We start from the raw sequence: 23,253 nt of genomic DNA on the forward strand, positions 1-23,253 counted from the left end.
TTCTGGTAGTACTATCAGAATGCACTTATTCTCACAGTCTATAATCTGAGTATTTGTTTCCTTAGATGAACTATACAAATTTTCGAAGATATCTTCAAACAAATTTCATATGTGACTTTACAGGCTCTCACAGTAGACCTGTTCCAAATACAGTTCTCTTATTTTCTGCTGAAAAACATTAAGTAAGTCTGACAATATTTTTTCAAATCAACCTTTAGACATTTTGACACAATTATGGCAGTTACTAGTGTGACACACGTCTGACGATATTCACATGGCAGCATCTAAACCTATCAGGGCCACTAGCAGAAACCATGCACATGTGGAAAAGCTCTTAAAGTTGGCTCAAACTGACACTTGTTGTGGTCTCTTGTCTGTCCAGCATAAATGTCTGTTTTGTCTTATTTACACTTCCACAAAATTTGTAAGCTTTGGGATTAAGTTCAAGCTTTGTGCTATTTTCAACCAATGATAATGTCTGCAGCACAGAACTGTATCAGTACTAGTTTCACTCTGGTTTAGCAGATAATATTTATTTTTAGTTCCTATCTTACCTATTGTAATCATCCCGTAACACATTTAATATCTCTAAGGAGGTAAAGACAGAAACTATGACCTAACACTTTATGCAGTTTATTAGAAGTATAGAACAGGGTCATTTGTGTATACAGTGTGTGATCAAAAATTAGTGGGAATTTTTATTTTTCTTACAGAATCTTTATTCATCCATCAACATCAATTTTGTACCCTTCAGAGTAATCTACTTCAGATATAACACATTTGTGCCAGCACTTTTTCCAATCTTGGCAGCACTTCTGGAACTCATTTTTTAGTAAGGTGTCAGTTTCTTCAGCGATTCCGTTTTTATCTCATCAGTGGTGGCAAAAACGACTTCCTTTCATGGTTCTCTTCAGCCTCAGGAATAGACAGAAGTCATGGAGGGCTATGTACAGCAAATACAGTGTCTGAGGCAACATAACGGTTTCGTTTTATACCAAAAAATCATTAAAAATCACTGAGGTGTGAGTAGGAGCATTATTGTGACACAATTTCCATGAGTGGTTTTGCCACAATTTCATGATTTTCTTTAGACTGCTTCATGCAAATGGTGCCTCACTTCCAGGCTGTATTTCTTATTGAGTGTATGACCATAAGGCAGGAACTCATGACGCATGATCCCACTGGAATTGAAGAAAACAGTGACATGAACCTTCACATGTGATCAAACTTGTCAAAGTTTTTTTCAGTCTTGGCCCTTCAGGCAGTTCCCATTGGGGCAATCGGGCTTTGGTTTCGAAAAAATGGTTCAAATGGCTCTGAGCACTATGGGACTTAACATCTGACGTCATCAGTCCCCTAGAACTTAGAACTACTTAAACCTAACTAACCTAAGGACATCACACACACACATCCATGCCCCAGGCAGGATTCGAACCCGCGACCATAGCTGTCGCGCGGTTCCAGACTGAAGCACCTAGAGCCACTCAGCCACACCATCCGGCTTTGGTTTCGACATCACATCCATATACCCACATTTTGTCACCTGTTATAACCTTCTCTAAAAGTTCTGGATTGTCACTGACTTCATTTGGCAATTCACACAATGTTGTTTCTGGAACAAACTTTCCTGCTAAATGTTTCATCCTCAAAATATCTATAAAAAAAAAATTGCTTGGCATAAGACAAAGGATATGATGACACCATCAGAACCCTATCTGATAGTAATATTGCAATTTTCCATAACCATTTTCTTTACTTCTTACACATTGTCGTCAGTAATTAAAGTGCTATAGTGTCAAGGATGGTCATTGTCTTTAACATCTTCTTGGTCCTCTTTGAAATGTTTATACCCCTTGTAGAATCCTGTGTTACTCATATTAGATATGCCAAAAGCCACTGTCAACATTTCAAATGCACTGCTACACTTTGCTCTATTATTCAGGCAAAATTTAATGCAAATTCTTTGATCCATCTTTTTAAAAAGTAAAAATTAATGAAGTACTCATAAACACATACAACCCTTTTGACTGTCAACAATAAACTAAATTTAAAAACAACTGAAAATGCAAACATACATCAGGGACATGTGTATCAACAAGACAAAAAAAATTAGAAAATTGGATGTATATAGCCCATAAAATTAAAAAATTCTCATTACTTTTTTATCACACCTCGCAACTGAAATATAAAAACTGTTAGATAATGCTGTCTGTATGCTTTATTCAAATATCTTGAACAAACAACAGTAACAATCATATATTATTTACATTTCAGAGGAAACTGTCACATAGTACAGGAAAGTTAAAACTAGTTGTCTAACTCCCACCATTAAATAACAACTCTGCACTACTGCACTATTTACTACATTTCACTGAAGCCATTAAATACCATCAGTTTTTTTTCTGTTCACGAGTCTTTCCTTCTACTAACTCATAGCACCTCTCCGTGAAAATTATACATACCACAGCCCTTTTATCACCAATATTTTCCATAGAAGATTCATAATTATAATCTTAATCTTTGCATCATAAAAATTGTCCCACTTTCAAGAACAAACATGTTCATGACACCCAAGTGAGTTGTTTCGCAGCTTGCAAATATAATAATCTCTCCATTAAATTTCACTGAAATTTTATTCGCACATAAAACTCAAAGTCAAGCCTTCAATATCTGTCTTAATACTCACTTGATTACATACACACAGTCAAATGTTTTTGTCACTCTCTTTCCTTCTACTAACTGAGAGTGTTTATCCACAAAAATTATATGTCAGATACACACACAGCACTATGTTCCATACAACAATTATATATATAATCCGCATCTGCTTACTTAACAAGATTGTAACAAAATTGTTCTCTCTATCCCTCTCCCTCCCTCTTCCATAATATTACAACAATTCTGTGAGCATTAGATAAAATAATCGCAAACAACAAAACATTTACACTTTGGCAGGTAGCATCATACATACAAGGTTTTTCCCAAACAAACAGCCTTACATAAATCATAAATACTTAAAATTAGCAAACCTCTCAATGGAGATTTTTTTCAGTGAGAGAGAGAGAGAGAGAGAGAGAGAGAGAGAGAGAGAGAGAGAGAGAGAGAGAGAGGGGGGGGGGGGGGGGGGAAGGTGACATTAGGGTGAGAGGAAGAAAGAAGAACATGGAAGGAGGATGAAATGGCAGAGAAAGATAGAGCAGAAAGGAGGAGAGCAAGTGAAATGGAAGAAGAATTGAAGTGTGAGGGAAGAGGACAGAATGGAAGATTAGGGATCAATGATGTCATCAGAGATGGAGCAAGGATGTTGACCACATGTTTTGACACATGTTTTGAAAGAAACCATACCAACATTCATGTTAATCGATTTAGGGAAATGACAAGAAACCTAATTCAGGATGGCCAGACAAGGAGTTGAACCCTATTCCTATCCAAAATGAATGTTATGTGTTGAACACAGTTGTCACTGTGCTCAAAGGAGACTGAATGGGAGCAAAGGGAAGAGGGAGGAGGGAGAGAAGAGGGAGAAAGAAGTGGCTCTAAAAACCACCTTTCATGGATTGCTCTTTTACTTTGGGAGAATTCAGTAGCTATTTGACAAACATTCTCTCCCACTGTCCCCCTCTATGAGACCTTTATAAATGAGATGTTGGTTATCCATCTCACATAGGTAATTATTCAAAATAATTGTGAAACATTTTTCACCATACACTCCTGGAGCTCATATAAAAATAAAACAACTACATGAATCGTCAGTCTGTCAATGGTGCCACAGACAAAATTTGTAGAAACATTTTACTTCTAATAATTCTAGCTAAACTATCTCTTGTTAATAACACAATGTTCTTTACTTTCAGTTCCACGTAATAAAATAGAGCTAATCACTATGATTACAATTTCTATTAATGACAGAACACTGAATCAAAAGAGGAGCCTTAAAAAAATGAACATCAGCTTGCAAACACACTGTGCTTGTATATATTATTGCACTATTTACATATCATCAATGAAATGAGCAAGAATTGCCAGTATCATTCCAGCCAATGACAGACCGGAATGCATTGAAGACACTAAGAAAACTAACAAAACTTCATCCTGTCAGGTCTCAAGAACTGTATTTTGATTTTTTATTACTTTTACCATCACACATCATGTATACTTCCTGCTTAAATTCATGGAAGCATAAGAGTTTAATTCATGTATTATCAGTCAGGTTTCACAAAGTGAATATCTCACTCATATTCTTTGCATGTCTAATGAAAACTGTGTCATCTAAACAACATCTTGTTTTTCACTTACATCTAAACTATCAGGAAGTGAATGCAACTGTTCACAGTTTGCAGCTGCTTGCTCCACAACAGCCTCGGATAAAGCTGGCTCCGACTTTATTTTCTCACTTGGTACCTCAATGGCTAAAGAAGAGTCCCACACATGAATGTTATTATCTGACTGGGATCTAGAACTGTCACCACAATCACTAGGCCACACATACAGTCTGGAGTGTATGGAAAATGGAGATTTTTTCTCAGTGTTATGTTCTGGCACAGGCTCTCCCCCCGCCATAGCGTCTGATTCTGCCGGATTACATGAAGCTCGTAGTGCATTGTCACCAAACACCTGAAAGATAGTTTTCCTTGCAGGTGAGGTGGAGGTCATAGATGATGTTATTGTCTTGTCTTCTTCATCTGTAACATCAATTTCAGCATCTACCATATTTTCAGCATCCAATGTATACTCCTCAGGTCCCTGCCTCTCACGAGCTTCTGAAACATCAGTCGTTTCAAGCCAAGATAAAAACTTGGCTCCATCAAGTCCTATACTTCTATCTTTCTTGCTTGCAATAGTGTCCTTAACAGTAAAGGTTCCGAGTGAATCTACTACTGACTTTGCAGAGAAACTCACTACAACATTTTCCTGAGCTTCGTGTACACTATCTTGTCTTACAGTGCTGGGTACATTCTCTATTACAGTAGAATCTGAAGTATCTAATTCAATATTAGAGAAGTACCCATCAAATTCAAATTCAGAACTTGCAGAGACAGAAACAGGAGTTACTTCACCACTGTCAGCACCATCTCGACTATCGAGGCCAGACAGGCATTCACTCCCACTGAAGGACCCCATATTTCGGCAACTGTAAATTCCACTCACATTAAAAGTGTCCCTCATTATGGCTCTGGAGGTATCTGCATTTCCATGGTCTGATATATTTATATCACACAAATCTTGATCAAATACTGTTGGAAAAATTTGTGCCATTGCAGCAGTGAAGTCATATCTGAAACCAAAAGCAATGCTTAATAACATAAAAGGCATGTAAATGTGAATATCATTATACTACACATATTCAGAATTCAGGGATAGTTCAGGTTTGTATTTAAAACACTCATTGCAGTATAAATGGCAATGTTTTAAAGGCTCTGCAATAGTTGATAACACAAGTTAAAAAAATCAAATCCAAAAACATCAAAGAGAAACAAAGTTGCCAAATTTGTCAAAATGAAGAGCACAGTTAGCAAGGAATACCCAAATGTAATAAAAATGTATTTTATACTCAAAGATTCCACGATGAGAAGTTGCAGGGACAAAATCAAATGCTGGACGGGATAGTTATGAGAAAGAAATTGGTATTTAGGTTACAGAGTTATGGGGTAGTTCAAGGCAGTACATGAGGTACTAATACAGAGAAGTTACTGTAGGATGTGAGAGAAATCAGTGCTCATGTCAGTATGATTTCATCAAAATCACTGACTTAACTTGTCATTGGTTAGATCTGAGAAATTATAAAATCTACTGCAGACTCTAAGTGCACCTAAAGCAAAGACTAATTTTTTTAAAACACTTGCATTGTATTAGTAGCATAAGCAAGAAAAATTCATTCAGGTTCATGTACAAATTAAATGGTTGGTGACTTATATCTGGTAACACAAAAGAGGACAGATGTTTAAACTTGAGGAATACTCTTTAAAATTATGGTATATGATATGGAGGGAGGCCCCAAGTTGCATACTTGAATCAATTAACAGAAATTTCCTCATGAGAACTAAACAGTATTTAGAGATGCACCATTGATTCAACAAATAAAGTAGTGGAAATGAGTATACAGGCATGGATATTTGTAGGAAAATTAACATAACTGTTTGGAACTGTTGTGCACAGTGTATATGCAATAGTATGAGATACAGTATACTGACAAATGCAGTCAAATGGTATTGCATTTGATGTCAGTAATAAAGTATAAAACAAGAAATCAATGAGTCATGTGATAGAGGATGGAACTCAGCATGAAGGCAGTCAGCTCAGATCAGTGATAGTGTGCCCATACGTGCCTTTACCACATATAGGAAATGGGCACCATTAGTAAAAGTGCATGTTGTCAACATAAACCACAACTGTGACAATGCCACGGGGAAAACAGTTATCATGTGATGAAAAAGTAAAAATGATTGCCGAGAAGTTGAACAATTCGAGCAAAGTGATTGATAATTTTGTTGGATTGAGCACCTGTTATCAAAAGAATGGAAAGTATGTGAAGTAGAAAATTATCTGAGACATTGAAAAGTTACATTTGTGCAAAGTAAGGTCCACAAACCATTATTCTTCTCAAATTGCTGCTGATTTACAACTGCCATTAACTGCCAGATATGGACAATGAATTTTGTCACATGACAAATATCTCGCATTCAAGAAATGACTGTAGAAACTGCTGTAACACCCAAACATAAACAGGCTAGATTGGAGTTTGCTGAAAAGCCTATGTCATCAACTTTAGAATAGGAAATAGTGATCTTCAGTGATGAGAAGAAGCTTGCTTTATATAGGCCAGATGGATTTCAGTATTATTGATATGACCTGAGAACAGAGCAGCAGGTAAGAATGATCAGAAATTTTGGTGGTGGAACTTTTATGATTCTGGCTGCCTTCAGAACTGTAGGTAAATCAAGCATTGCTTGCCTGAACACTAGAATAAACTCTTAACATGCACACTTAGATGCTACAGACTGAATTGATTAGAAAGCATGAGGACCTAGGGGATGAAGTTCTAATGTTTTGACATGATAATGCATCTGTGCATGTTTCTGCTACAACCAAAAAGTGGTTTGCATACAAAGATATCCCTATCTTATCCTAGCCTGCATGTAGCCCAGATTTGAACCCCACAGAAAACCTATGGGGAATACTTTCAAGGCATATCACAGAGGAAAGGAGTTTTAGGCATATGAGCATTGAAAAGAAAAATACAAGAAGTGTGACCTACAATTTCACTGCATGAACTACAAACCCTCAAACATCAATGCGAAAGAGGATTTTTACATAATCAGGAAGAATGGAAGTTGGACAAAGTACTAACAATGCAATAACACAACAGGACAATGATGGTCTTTATACCAATTTCCATCCAGGAAATGCAAATGCCTTATTTTATAACAATGAAAACAATCAATTACTGATAAAATTATTTACTTGGATAAATAAAAAATCTACTGACCAAGCAATGGCAGAACACACACATAAAACACTGTTGTAATTGGCAAGCTTTCGGAGCCAGTGGCTCATTCTGCAGGCAGAAGGGTTGAAGGAGAAGGAAGAAGGGTGAAAGAAAAGGACTACAGAGGTCTAGGAAGAGGGGTAGATTTCAGGAAAGTCACCCAGAACCATGGGTCAGGGGATACTTACCATACAGGATGAGAAGGAATGACTGATTGTTGGGGACTGCATCGGACAAGATTTGAAAACCTGAGAGTTTAAATGTGGAAAACAGGGTAATTTGCAAGACAGAGATTACTACTAAAACATCATGCATGAGTTAGTAAGAGTGAAAAGGTAAGTGTATTATACAAAACAGAGGTTGGAGGGGGGTGGTGAAAAATAGATGGGAAAGAAATGAAAGATGTAGAAAAATAAAGCAAAGTGAAGCAAAGATTAGTTGCTTCACTCCATTTAAGTTTTCTACATCTTTCATTTCTTTCCCATCTATTTTTCACCCCCCCCCCCTCTCCCGCCTCTGTTACAAACAATGTACTTACCCTTTCACTCTTACCAATTCATGTGCAATGTTTTCATAGTAATCTTGCATATTACCCTGTCTTCCACCTTTAAGCTCTCAGGTTTTCAAATCTTGTCCGATACAGTCCCCAATAATCAGTCTTTCCTTCTCATCCCGTACAGTAAGTCTCCCCAAACCTGTGGTTCTGGGTGACTTTCCCGAAATCTACCCCTTTTTCTTGGCCTCTCCAGTCCTTTTCCTTCACCCTTCTTCCTTCCCCTTCAACCCTTCTGCCTGAAGAAGGAGCCTCTGGCTCCGAAAGCTTGCCAATCACAACAGTCTTTTATGTGTGTGTTCTGCCGCTGCTTGGTAAGTGGATTTTTTATCTATCCAATTAAATGCCTTATTTTGTTACTCTTGTAATTCTGTCATGAGTGTTTATGTTGTACATGTATTAAATTTGATACATGTATGCTTCAAACATTGTACTATTAATATCATGGAAACCCTGCCTTTATACTGGTTTCCATTACTGTATGTAACTTCTTCAAGAATATGTCTTCATTTACCTCAATAAATAACAGCAAATCCCAAATTGTGTATTCAATTTTTTTTAAATTCTATTATGTGGTCAATGGAAGTGTAAATATCTGTATTAATAGCATATTCCTTCTAAAATTCAAAATTTAAACAGCTGAATATGTCAATGCAGCAGAAGAGGTGAATGGCTCCTTAAATACATTACTTACGAATATTGACAAAAATGTTAGAAGGAAGGCTGTGAAGCAGTAATTATACTTTGCTTAAAGTAACTTTCTGATTAATTTTTCAGTGAGTCAAAGAGTAGGGGCTAGCTATCAATCAATCACAGTACTTTCTTCAGCACCAGCAGGTCTTTTGGACGGTTTTCAGATAAAAATGTGGCCAATGAGTACTTTTCATTTAGTATGGTTTAGTTCATTTTGTTGTTGTATATTTAATGTCAATAACAAATTAAAATTCTTTTGGGAGCTGTAGGGAGAGCCATTATCTCACTTCCATTTGGAGTAAATGTATTTTATATAGTGGCAGTAAACCATGTCACATCATGTAGGAAGCTGTCCTCAGGCACTATTCTGAATTCAGTGTCTGTTTCGTATTTATCTTTCTCTACAGAATGTTTTTTAAACTCATGCTACACTCATTCAGTTATCAGTTAAGATAAAGAGGAAGCCTATAGCTTACTCACAAAATGGATGCCAGTAACTTGTTGCCACACTATTTCATTGTAAGGAGCTTTGAAATCTGCCGGTTTGTCCAAAATTTCATGGAACCATCTACATGATGGGAAATTTTTAAATTTCACATGCCTATAGCAAAGTTTAGGACTGCCCTAGTGCCAGCAAATAAAATACAATGAACTACAATACAGTACACCACAACAGTACAGCACCTGCGCCACACACCAGTGGATCTTCTCACTGTAGAAGGAACTTGCATGTTATGGGGCTGTGCCCAGTTCAGGGTAGAAGGGAGAATGCTTGTCACATTTCTGTGGCCAGAAGGAAGGAAGCCAAGCAATGGCTGGATACTATCTTTCACTCAACACTACTGATTGTCCTTTACTTCCACACACTCTTCTCCCCACTGACACACAGTACCTTGCCTCATCACGGAGGTCTCTGTCTGTAAGGTACCAGTAACTGTAACTGTGCTACTGTAGATATTGTTCAGTCTTCCTCTGCTACTCCATCCACTGCTCTGTCGCATCAAATTCCGACATGTCCGGGTACATCGTTTACATACTGCAGAGAGTTATGAATGGACTATACTTGCCTTTCTGCTGTATACATGCGCTAGGTGACACATTTTTGTATTCATAGAGTTGGAGCTGATGTGAAATTGAATACATCTCATCTGTTTCACTGCCATAAAGATTGCATACACACTCGTATCATAGACAAGGAACTCGCACATTAAGCGGATCTCGAGGGTACAACTGGGGCACAGCACAGAGCAACCAATGTAATTCCCCTGCTTCAGCCCATCACTGTAGGTTAGGATACAAATTCAATGCTAATATAAAATAAGATTTTAAAAACGCAACATTGGGTAAAGTAGCTTTTGTCCTCTGTTAAATTTAAAATAATTCTGGGTCTCCTTAGCAAGCAGGATGGGTGTCAGCTCCAACCCTGACTTAATACAGATATTGGATTCACTTCACATGCTACTAGGTCTGATTACACATATTCGAAATGTATTTGTTGTTAATGAGAAATCTGAGAATACCCTTTCCACAGATGGTCACCAAACCTTAGGAAAGGCTGGCAACTGCAGGCTATACTAGCCTGACACATTAGAAGGAGCTGACAGCAGATGGTTAATGACAGCTCAGCAGCCTCAACAATGTGGCTGTGCAAGGAATTGGTTCTGTTAGCAGCTTTGGTCAGATTCATTGTGAACATCTCTGTGATCTTCAGCTGCCCATCGGCCTAGCTAATCAATAAAGCTAGCACCCATAATTGGACCAGGATTACAAAAGAGCTTTCTAGTATTGGAGCAGACATAATCTGCCTGCTTCCCAAGACCCATGATTAAGATACTTCAAGTTTTTAGTGTAAGAAACCCAGTTCCTAAATCCCTCAGATGGGTTATCCGTGTCAGTTTGTAATTTTGTAGGAGGCCTAGAAACCCAACTGACACATTCATGCTCAGAACAGAACAGGTGGACTATTTACATCTCCCGACTGGTGAAAGCCCACACACACCATTTGCCCTACTGAGAATATTATGCCTCCATGTTGTCTACTCCTCCAACCTCCAAACCTTTGACTGCTGCAGATGTAATTGCTACAGGCCATATTGAGTACCAAGTTGTTATGGCTTACAGTCTGATTAAAACAAGTTGTCACTTGACAGGCAGTGGGCTGAAGCGGTGGGCTGCACACTCCTAGATCACTTTCAAAAATTATTAGATGTGGTGTGACTACGCACAGTCAGTCACATGAGTTTGTGTGTTCCTAGAGGAAATATCTTGAGAGATAGAGCAATGCAGGAGCACCTCTCATTGCTTTGGGCAAATTGGTGGAGTGCACTGCAGCTGCTCTAAAAATCAGAGAACAATCAGTAATATGACTTGGCAAGTAGAAATATACAAAGATGAAATAGGCAGGTCATCTAAATCCGCAATGCCTGGGAGGAAGAGGTGCCTGGAAGGTCACAAGTCTCAATTCCTTTCAAGAAGATGCAATTTGTTGTGAAATATGTGCATATTATTCAAAGATGGAGCACAGGAGTCTTAAAAAGAAACACACCAATACCACCCTTGTAGCAGCTGACCTGTTTCGAGGTGATAAGAGTTGAAAAAGAGTTAGGATCCTGCTATAAATCTATTTGTGGATATAAGTTATTACTAAAATACCAAAAAATTATGATCTGGAACCACTGTTTTCTGAGTGAATTAGTAGGGACAAATTCCAATCATATCAACTGACCCGATGAAATGTGAGTTAATGCAGAACACATTTTACAAAAAGGCTGGACAGATGTTACTGTCAGGGCAGCTCCTATCAGCAGAGAGAATAATATAATTGTAGTGCATGCTGGAACTTCAAACAGTTTCATTTCAAACTATCCACTGTTATTCAGTTTGAGTAAGATTTGTGACTAACACAAAGAGATAAACTACAGTACTTCTGTGAAATGATCTGAAGATTCTGTGCTTCGAAACTCGACAAAAAAAAAAAACACTTACCAATAACACTCCATATTCTTGAGTTATAGGCTACAATATGAGGGCCCCACAACAAAAGGAATTGAGAGAGAGAGAGAAAAAAAAAGAGATACTGTAACATACCAGCTGACAGTAGCTCGAAAAGGGCAGAATTATTAGTACTCAAGTCACAACACAGGCCAAAGTATCCAGTTTATCTTGCAGATATGCAGATACTGTAATAACTTTGTGTGGCTCACTGGCCTGGTGCAAATCTGGAATCAGTCATTTTACATTCAAACAACAAATTAATTTGTAAATCTGGCTACAGGCTGACCTATACAGATGTGCATTAGTAATTCCTTTCCATCATCTTTTACACATTATAATAGTAGAAAACCTTCTACGGAATAGGGGGAGATGTCAAGGAGCAACATTTTCAATTTGTTTTCAAATTTTACTTTGCAGTCAGATATTTTATATCACTGGATAACTGATCAAAATTTTTAGTTGCAACATTGTGCTCCCTTTTTTGCGCTAAAGACAACCTTAACGTGGTGTAATAAATGTCATCTTTTCTTCTGGTATTGTAATTATGTAAATCAATGGTCCTACTGGACTGCAGTGGATTACTGGCAACAAACTTCATGAGGAAATAAATATACTGTGAAGCAGTAGTCAAAATGCCCAACTCCTTAAACAGATGTCTACAAGATGACTGTGGATGAGCACCACATATTATTCAAACAGCAAGTTTTTGAGCAAAGAAGATGTTCTTCCTTAAAGATGAGTTACTTCAGAATACAGAATTATTCCATAAGAAATTATTGAATGCAAACACATAAATATATGTCAACTTACTTATTTGTCTCTTCTCAAGATTTGCAATGATTCTAAGTGCAAATGTGGCTAAACTAAGTTGTTTTAGGAGTTCCAAAAATGGTCTTTTTCCAGTTTAAATCTTCACCAACATGGACACCATAAAATTTTGATGTTTCCACCCTATTTATTATTTCCTCACTATGTGTCAGATTTATCAGAGACCATCCACAGAAAGCCAGTCAATGACACTTTTAAGAACACTGTTTACCACGTCTTCTGTTGTGTTATGTATGCTTGGATTGATTACAGTATTACTGTTATCCATAAAAAATTAATTCTACTTGTTGTACATTAGACAGAAGATCGTTTAAATATATGAGGAATAATGGTGGATCTAAGAGTGAGCTCTGGGGAGCCCCATGTGAGATTTCTCCCCAGACAGTAGAATCTCCCCTGATTATATTGGTTGAATTACTGAGTATAATTTTCTGTACTCTTTTGGTTAGATGTGTATTAACCATTGGTTGGTTATACAGTAAATTTTATAAAACCTCAATTCATCTAGGAGAGCACTGTGATTCACATGGTCAAATGCCTTAGATAGATCACAGAAAATATCATCAGGTGCTATTCTGTTATTCAATGCTTGTAAAATTTGCTGAGTGAATCTGTAAATGACATCCTTAGTACAGCACGTCTTTTGAAATGCAAACTGTTATTTATTGAGGATATTATTGTTGTGCAGGTGGGATACTGTCCCAAAATACATCACTTTCTGAAAAGTTTTGGAAAATGATGTCAGTAGCAAAAAAGATGGCTTGTTACTAGAATCTCTCCTATCACCTTTCTTATAGAGGGGTTTTAGCAGTTGCCTATTTCAATATTCCTGGAAAAATGACAAAAGTTAGTAATTCATTACATATTTCATATAATACAGGACTTATTATATGGGGACAAATCTTTAGTAATTTGTTGGAAACACCATAATATCCAGATGAGATTTTTGAGACAATATACGAGGGTTGGAACTTAAATAGTGGCAATTATTTATTCACAACTGAAGCTGATACAGAAGAGTTACATGTTTTCATCTGTCCTTCAAAGTAGTCACCAGCACTGTGTAGAACCTGTTGCCAGTGATGTGGAAGGTGTACTATACAGTCAGCAGAGCCTGTTCTGTTGATGGTGCAAATGGTTATGGTGATTCTCGTGTCAACTGTGATGGTGTTATTCTAACACATTACACTCCTCCACAGCAGACCATCAATGCACAGAATTACTCTTCACTATTGGAGCATCACCTGCGACCAGCTTTGCGAAAGAAGTGGCGACAGTTTCTGCGCGACCCACCCACCATTTTGCACAACAATGCATGGGTGTATACAACGCAAGCTGTGGCTGCTGTGTTCGGTCGATGGGACTGGGAAGTACTGTACCATCCACCATACTCCCCAAACTTAAGTCCTTGTGACTTTAATTTGATTCTGAAGATGAAGGAACCACTTCGTGGCATTCACTTCAGAACTGTTCCAGAGATTCGACAGGCGGTAGATCTAATTAGATCGCTCCATTCACACCATCAACAGAACAGGCTCTGCTTACCGTATACTATGCCTTCCACATCACTGGCAATGGGTTCTATACAATGCTGGTGACTACTTTGAAGGACAGTAACAGGTGCAAACATGTAACTCTTTTGTATCAGTTGTGAATAAATAGTTGCCACTATTTAAGTTCCAACCCTCATAAATATTTTCTTAATTTTAGAGGGATAAGTTGGTGATGCTGTCATACAATTGAATGTTATGAGTTACTCAAACCAGTGGCACAAATATTCACTTCATGCACAGTGTTACAGCATCATGATTGGCCTCATCTTAATGCTGCCATTAGGTACATTAACATGGGGCTTGAGAAGGCACTGATGATGGAGGGCATGCCTCACATTGCAGTGGTGCTAGTTGAGTCTATAAATAGATCGGATTTCGCTAGGCATTGCTTGCACCTCAATAGGTATGGGAAGGGGAGGTCGGCAAAGCTTATAGGTGACAGTGTAGTGGGCAGTGGTGGGATTGCTCATGGGAAAATTACTGTAGTAGATGGTGTTATAGCTGCACCTTTTTTAGATGATGTCAGCTTATGGGTATCCCTGCTTAAAGGAAGTCTCTTTAACAAAGGAACCACCTTCAGAAAGATGGTCAGGTATCCAAGTGTCAAAGTGTTAAGTATATTTCATCAAAATATAAGATCTATAAGAGATAAATTTAGCAATATATTTATAGGTGTTGACTCTGACATTATTGGTATATCAGAACACCACTTAATTAATAAGACAATTCAGAGGCTTCCTTTACCAGGATACAGATTAGCTGGCTGTTTTTTGAAGTAGTTATGTATGGAGTTGGGGAGTGCTCACGTACATAAAAAACAGTATTCCATTTGAGTCCATAAATGTAGCAAAGCACTGCACTGAACAGGTATTAGAACGCTGTGCAGGGGCAGTTGAATTATATTTATTTGTAGGTCCCCTAATTTTGTATATTATTGTGCAAGAAAAAGGATGTTGGAAGATCTCCTAAATTCATATGATCTGATGCACACTGTATTTTTTCCTAGCAGGGTGTAGTGGAACAGTAGCACAAACATAAACAAATTTTTTATTCATTCTTCATTAATAGGTGGGCATTCTCTTAGTAAAAGGGTGAATGGACTTTCAGACCATGATGCACAAATTTTAATCCTAAAAGGTTTCTGTACACAAACAAATGTTACATATAATTACAAACTATGTAGAAAAGCTAATCCAATGGCAATAGGTAGTTTTTTAAACCTTGTTAAGGAACAACAGTGGGAGTAGGATGTTTGTAGTGCTGATAACATAGATGACAAACATAATGCATTCCTTAACACGTTTTTCATCCTCTTCAAAAGCTGCTTTCCACTAGAACATCAAAAACAGAATACTTGGTAGCTAACTAGTGGGATGAGGATATCATGTAGAACAAAGTAGGATTTATATCAAAATGTTGGAAGTTGTCACAATCTAGTTACAGTAGCCAATTACAAACAGTACTGTAAGGTGCTTAAAAATGTTATTAGAAGGCAAAGAATGTGTGGTATGCAAATAGAATACATAATTCATAGGATAAAATTAAAACTATAGGGTCAGTCATAAGGAAGTATCTGGCCAGCAGCACATGGTCAACAATATAAAGTCTGTACATTGTAAGAATGTTTCTGTTACTGATAAATCATATAGACATATGATATTTGACAATGACTTTCTGAACATAGTTGGTGAATTAACCTAAACCTTAGTTTCTACAGAGAATCATATAACTCTCGTCTAAAATGGATTTCTGAGACTGATATCTGAAATACTCCTCCATGATTCTCACAAGGAGCATTTGTGTATATACTTGTGTATATGAATGGTGTGTGTTTCTCTTTTGCTGATGAAGGCTGTGGGCAAAAGCTCTGTGCAAGTGTCTTTTAATTGTGCATGTCTACAACTTAATGTGTCTTCTTTACGGTAAGTAGCTATCTATTTTTCCTACATTCCTGACTAGGGGGAGAGTGAGTCAATAATTAAATCACTGAAGGCTTAGGACTCTCATGAATATGATGGAGTACCTAGCAGAGTACTAAAGTACTGTGCACATGTTCGCCCTGTACGTACCCATATTTGTAATTTTCCTTTAAGAATGGTCAATTTCCTGAACAATTAAAGTACTCAGTAGTAAAGACACTTTATAAAAAGGGAGAAAAGGGCAATGTAGACAATTTTAGACCTGCTTCTATGATATCAGTGCTTACTAAAGTTACTGAAAAAACTATGTATGTAGGGATCATTTCATTTCATGTAATTTGCTATCAAATGTGCAGTTTGGTTTTGGAAGTGGTTTAACAACTGAGAATGCTACATTATCTTTTCTCTGTGAGGTATTAGATAAATCAAAGAACAGGTTTTGAATGCTAGGCATCTCTTTTGATTTAACTAAGCTATTCAATTATTTTGATCACAAAATATTGCTCCAGAAGCTAGACTATAATGGAACATGGGGAGTAGCTCACAACTAGTTCACCTCTTACTTTAACAAACAGCAAAAGGTCACTCTCCACAGTAATGAGAGTGGCTATGATGTGGGGTCCAAGTGGGGCACGGTTGAGGAGGGGGTGGGGAGGGGGGGGGGAGGTGCCCCAAGGATCAGTGCTCGGGCCACTACTAGTCCTTATTTATATAAATGATATGCCTTCTAGTATTACAGGTGATTCTCAAATATTACTCCCCTTGTGAGTATCGTGGAGTCTTTCAGATATCAATCTCGGAAATCCATTTTCCAAGAGAGTTATTACTAGCTTGGTAGTAATGGATGTTGTGTGCAACATTGGTACTGTTTCAAATAGTGCAGTTCAAGACACAAGTTCATCACTTGTAGAAAATAAAGTAATGCTAAATCACAGTAAGACTCAGTTTTTACAGTTTCTAACACATAATTCAACAAAACCTGACATTCTAATTACACAGAATTTTCAGGATCTTGCTCAAAGACATAATGCTGCAATTTTTACTATTATAACAGTATCTGAAGTAAGTGATAGTTCAACACAAACATTAGTCTACTTTGCTTATTTTCAATCACTTATGACATATGGTATTATATTTTGGGGTGACTCTTCCCATTCTCAAAGGGTATTTTTGGCTCGGTTCTGGCTTGTTGAGCCCTGTTCAGTAGTCTGGGTATTCTGACATTGGCCTCTCAATATATTTATATATTCCTTAACATCAATTCTTGTTAACAGTATCAGCTAATTCCCAAGAATTAGTAGTTTTCACTCAGTTAATACTAGGCAGAAATCCAATCTGTACTTGGTTCACACCACCTTGACCCTTCTGCAGGAAGGAGTGCAGTATTTTGCTACATCCAATTTCAACAAGCTACCACAAGAATTCCAAAATCTTAGCAATAATCCATACACTTTCAAACCGAAAAGAAGTGTTTTCTCATGGGTCACTCCTATTCTGCCAATGATTTCCTTGAAAAATTAAGCTAATTCCTGTGTGACATTGTTGACTGGATTTATATAAATTTATAGCTTGTCATCTTTTTATGATTCATAAATACTTTTTTTTCCACTGTTTTTCTGCTTTAATTTCATGTACTGGCACATTTCAAGACCATGGAGATTTGCTCCTCAATTTGGTCGTATGGAACGCTGTAAAATAAATAAATAAATTGGCTTGTTTTTTTTCCTCTTGAGTTGTTTGTGCCTATACTTCCTACTATATTTCAGAAATTATCATTACATATCTTTGCTACCCACACATCATTTACAGCCCTTCAATTCACTTCAATAGTGTTGTTATCCTGTTATGTAGCAGGTTGTTCTGTCTCTCATTTCACTACATTCCATGTAGCATTAAGTCTGTAGTCAGAACTGCTGATTTCTGCATGATGTACTTGTTCCTTGTTTGTTTGTTTGTTTTTTTTTTTTTTTTTTTTTTTTTTTTTTTTTTTTTTTTTTTTTTTTTTTTTTTTTAGTAATTTTGAATAGTTTTTGTAGTGTGCAATTACTTAAGGATCTCTACTTGGTCTTGCCAATGGATACATTTTCCTTTTCCTTTCAGAAGGTACTTCAATCCCTCTAGTGATTTACTGTTTTTATGTGGCTAAACATGTGTCCATTCTGATTAGTTTATGAGGAAACCTATTTTCAAATAATGATGTGAATTTATCATGGAATAGATTGAATTTTATGTCAGCATTTGGTTCATTACAAATTTAATCCAGGTCAGCTCCTGTAAACTATTCTTAAAAACATTTGGCCTGGAGTTATTAATTATTCCAACTGATTTCTACTGAGGAGTGTCCATACTGTAAGGCACTATGTTATTTATCCTGACAAACTGTGTATCACGATCAGAGAGAACACTTGTTACTGGGTAAACAGTTATTATTATCAGTTAGGGTACTCCTGTGTTTATCCATCCACATTGAAAAGTTAATTGCTGAGATTAAGTTTTAGGATACAAATGTTTCCAGCTCTTTTTTCCTATCAGAAAATCTACATTGACATCACCATAATCTACTAATTGCTTGCTGCTGTCTGACAGACAACATAGTAAACAATCCAGATTCCTCATGAACAGTTCAAAATTTCCCATTGGGATAAATATACTGTTACAGTTAAAAATGAACTTTTTTTTTATATTAATTCACAAACACACACACACTTCCAAGTGCCAATCACTACAAAATCTATTTGTCTCAATGATTCTGAACTTGGTTTCTGTCTTAATATATATAACAACTCTTTTTCCCGTATTAGTTCTAGATGAATAAAATGCTAGGATGTAGTCTTTTATATTTAACTTCTCTACCCTTGATGCTATTAGTGCTCAGATAGGCAAAGGATGTCTATCTTTCTGGAGCTCTCTAAATTTTCTAAACAGACAAGAAGCTCTTCTACCTTATTACTCAATCTTCCAATATTCTTATAAAACAAGCTGGCCATACTTTCCATGCAGTTTTAAGCCATTTTTAGACGTCTTCTGTTAATTTAACTTCTTTCATAACAAGGTGTGTGAATGATGACTGTTTAAAATGACATACTGCTACAGAGAATAAAAATTTACATTGACTTACAGCCGATGCCTGTTGAAGGAAGCAACTTAAAAATTGACACCAAAAGACTTGCAAAAAGATGTGAAATCAGTGATGCAGGAAGCATGAAATAATGCAGATATATTACAACAGTGTGTCAAAGATGTAATTATATTTGTTACTACAAGCCGTGCCACCGACAGTTCCACTCCAGAAACCAACTCTGAATTCAGCAGTGTTCCTCCATTGTCTGACTAGTGTATAGTGTGTACTGTTATTCAGTGAACCTCTTACATCCATTAAATCTTGTGTTTGTCAATTTGCATCTATATCTATACTCTGCAAGCCACCTTATGGTGTGTGGTGGAGGGTATTTTGTGTACCACTGTCAGTTCCCACTTTTCCTGTTCCAGTTAGGAATGGTTCATGGGATGAAAGATTGCTGGTAAGCCCCCACCTGAGCTTGAATCTCCCTAATTTTTACCTTCTAGGTCTTTTTGAAAGCTATATTTAGCAGGATGCAATATATCTGTTGATTCTTCCAGGCACGTACATTGTCTGTCCAAATAGTTTCAAGATTAATTTTATTTCTGACACACAACTGATGTCAGCACAATACCTATGGTGTCAACTTGAAACAACTGTAAACAACAGATGTGCATTCAACCAGGCAGTTGTGTGCACGCCATGTTAAGTAAAGGCAGTGTGTCTGTCATGTGTCGATATCATAGTGTCAAAAATTACAATGGAGCAACATCTCTAAGTCAAATGTTCAAAAGACATTCTCCAGAATTTTTTGAAGAAGAGAAAAGTGTGTGCAAAGTTTGCTCCAGACATCCTCCCTCCTGAACAAGAACAACCATGTGTACATCAGCTGCATCCTGATTGAAATGAAAACTGCATACAATTCCTTTCTGAAAAAAATTATCACGAGTGGCAAGAGTTAGTGTTATCAATACGAACCTATCACAAAATGACAGAGTGCAGAAATTCACACAATGAGTCAATGCTTTGACAACATAACTGACACTTGAGACAATGTGACTTAACAGTGAAGCACACCATAATGCACAACATCTCTCTTGCAGAGTATGCCACTGTAGTTGGCTGAGCACCTCTGTACACTAACGCTTACTAAATTAACCTGTAAGAAAATGCCCTTCACTTCTTTCAATCTTCTCTATTTCCCCTTTCAGTCCTATCTCGTACAGATCCCAGACTGACAAACAATATTCAAGTATAATTCAAATGACAGTTCTGTAAGCTACCTCCTTTGTGGGTGGACCCCATTTCCCGAGCATCGTCCTAATGACTCTCAGTCTGGCCTCTGTATAACTGACATTTAGTTGTGTATGGTCATTCCATTTTAAATCACTTCATAAGCATAGTCCTAGATATTTTATGGCTGTGACTGCTTTCAGTGATAGCTCTGAAATTGTGTAATAACTGGTCTCCCTGCCTATTCATGTGCGATACATGATTTTGCATTGAGGGTCAATTGTCAATTCCTGCACCAAATGACAAAGGTCTTCATGTATTTCACTACAATTTGGTAGCATTGCGACTTCTCTGTACACAACAGAATTATATGCAAGAAGTTTCATGGAACTTCCAATGTTTCTTCCCACTGAGAATAACATTCTGTGTTCTGTTTACTAGAAACTCTTCAACCCAGACATACAGCTGGTCAGATTTTCCACACACTCATATTTTGTTCATTACGTGGCAGTGCAGAATTGTAGCAAATACCTTCTGGAAGTAAGAAACACTGCAGTCAATCTGGGAACCAGTATCTACTGATTTCTGGAGCTTGTGGACAAAGAGAGCGAGCTTGACTTGACACTATCGCTGTTTTTGGAACTAATGTTGATTCCTACAGAGGAGACTTTCAGTCTTAGAAATGTCATAATACATGAGCATAAAAAACACTGGTGGAAAAAAAATCACAACACCAAGAAGGAGTTGGGCAACATAAACAAAAGTTGGTAGGCATGTTTCTACATCTGAAAGATGTCTATCAAATTTTGCAACCGTAATATAATAGTGGTGCTAGTAGCACCACTATGAGGTTGAGGATCAGGTTTGCTTTAAATACACACTTTAATAGTCATGGGTGTTAGCTTAGAGATTGAACATTGTGCATTGGTGTTAGTCAAGAATGACTTTATGCCAACAAAGATGCCATTATCAACACCCCAATGCATTTGAATGAGGTTGTGTAATAGGGCTAAGAAATCTGGATGTCCCTTCTGCAGTGCTGCAGAAAGACTTGGCAGGAATGTAGCCACTGCACATGACTGCTGACAGCAGTGGTCATGAGAATGTACGGTCACAAGAAGGCTGGGCTCCAGAGACCACATGGCACTACCGAGAGGGAAGACCATCACGTTCAGCATATAGCTCTCGCACATCATACTGCATCTGCAGCAACAATTTGAGCACAGTTGGCACCGCAATGACAATGAATTGTTAAACAGCAGTTACTTCAAGAACAGCTCTGAGGCAGACATCCTGTAGTGCACATTCTACTGACTAAACCACTGCCATCTGCAACTTCAATGGTGTCAAACGAGAGCTCACTAGATGGCAGGGTGGAGGTCTGTTGTGTTTTCTGATCAAAGCTGGTTCTCCCTCAGCACCAGTGATGGGCATGTGTTGGACAGGAGGAGGCCAGTCGAGGGCTCACAACCAACGTGTCCGTGTGCTAGACACGTTGGACCTAAATGTGGAGTTATGAACAGAGGTGCAATTTTGTATGACAGCAGAAGCACTCTTGTGGTTATCCCACCCACACTGACTGCAAATCTGTACATCAGTCTGGTGATACAACCTGTCATGATGCCATTCATGAATGGTATTCCAGAGGGTGTTTTCTAACAAGATAGCGCTCACTCACATACCACTGTTGTACCCCAACATGTTCTACAGGGTGTCGACATGTAGTCTTGGCCTGCCCGATAACCAGATCTGTCCCCAATTGAGCACAAATGGCACAACATCAGACAGCAATTCCAGCATCATCGAAAAACAGCATTAACCGTCCCTGTATTGGCTGACCATCAACGGCCTTGCTGCAGTGGTAACACTGGTTCCTGTCAGATCACTGAAGTTAAGTGTTGTTTTGTTGGGCTGGGCTAGCACTTGGATGGGTGACCATCCGATCTGCCAAATGCTGTTGGCAAGCTGGGTACACTCAGCCCTTGTGAGGCAAACTGAGGAGCTACTCGATTGAGAAGTAGCGACTCCAGTCTCGGAAATTGACATTCGGCCGGGAGAGTGGTGTGCTGACCACATGCCCCTCCATATCCACATACGCATCCAGCGACACCTGTGGGCTGAGGATGACACGGTGGCTGGTCAGAACCGTTGGGCCTTCGTGGCCTGTTCGGGAGGAATTTTTTGGTTTTATTATTGACTGACCAAGTGCAACAGGCATGGAAATCCATCCCACAAACTGACACCCAAGACCGGTACAACACAATTTAATGCCTTCAACATTCTGGCCATTATCCTGCCTATTAATGTACCAGCATTTCACATTGGCAATGGCTTATCTTGCACTTACATTAACCTGTGATCTTGCATTGTTAAATCACTTAAATATGGTACTTAGACAAATGCATTCACCATATTTCATAATTTTACATTAATTATTTTTTTGGTTTTACATTTTTTTCCATCAGAGTATTACAGTTTTTTTGAAAGATATTTATGAACATGTTAAAAGTTGGATGAAGTATTCATTAGACTATCAGCAGCACGTTCTGTGCTGCATATTGAGAAATGTAATTTTGCAGACTCAAGTCAAGTACTTAAGCAATGTTGTTAGTGAAGAGGATGTACAAACAGTTCCCAGTTTGGTGTTAGCAGTTTATGAATTTTCAACCCCTCAAAAATTGTCGTTGAAATGTGAGTGTGCCTTTCAGGCATTGAAAAAAGTATTAATTGAAGACCTCGTACAGGTTTTTAGTGATTATGACAAAGACTTCCTCCTTTCTGGTGATGCGAGCAGTAGTGCTCTTGGCTACATTTTCAGTCATAATACAGGTGGTAAAGAGCATCCTGTACCATACGTATCTCAACAGCTAAAGAGAGCAGAACAAAATTACTCTACCACAGAGAATGAAGTGTTGACAGTCATCTATGGGATC

The 23,253-nt window shown here is 37.8% G+C and overlaps 1 protein-coding gene across 4 annotated transcripts in view; it reads right to left on the bottom strand.

The window, feature by feature from the left end:
- Positions 1-2,200: 2,200 nt before the first annotated feature.
- The window catches only part of LOC124722134 (inositol hexakisphosphate and diphosphoinositol-pentakisphosphate kinase), a 577,166-nt gene continuing 556,113 nt past the window's right edge, over positions 2,201-23,253 (bottom strand). For all 4 annotated transcript variants that reach the window (XM_047247339.1, XM_047247338.1, XM_047247341.1 and 1 more), the window contains exon 27: positions 2,201-5,275. In XM_047247339.1, the coding sequence (XP_047103295.1) occupies positions 4,270-5,275 (1,006 nt within the window). In that variant the 3' untranslated portion in view covers positions 2,201-4,269. The remainder of the gene's footprint in view (positions 5,276-23,253) is intronic.

The sequence above is a fragment of the Schistocerca piceifrons genome, chromosome X (genome assembly GCF_021461385.2).
Source record: "Schistocerca piceifrons isolate TAMUIC-IGC-003096 chromosome X, iqSchPice1.1, whole genome shotgun sequence".
In the NCBI taxonomy this organism is placed as follows: Eukaryota; Metazoa; Arthropoda; class Insecta; order Orthoptera; family Acrididae; genus Schistocerca; species Schistocerca piceifrons.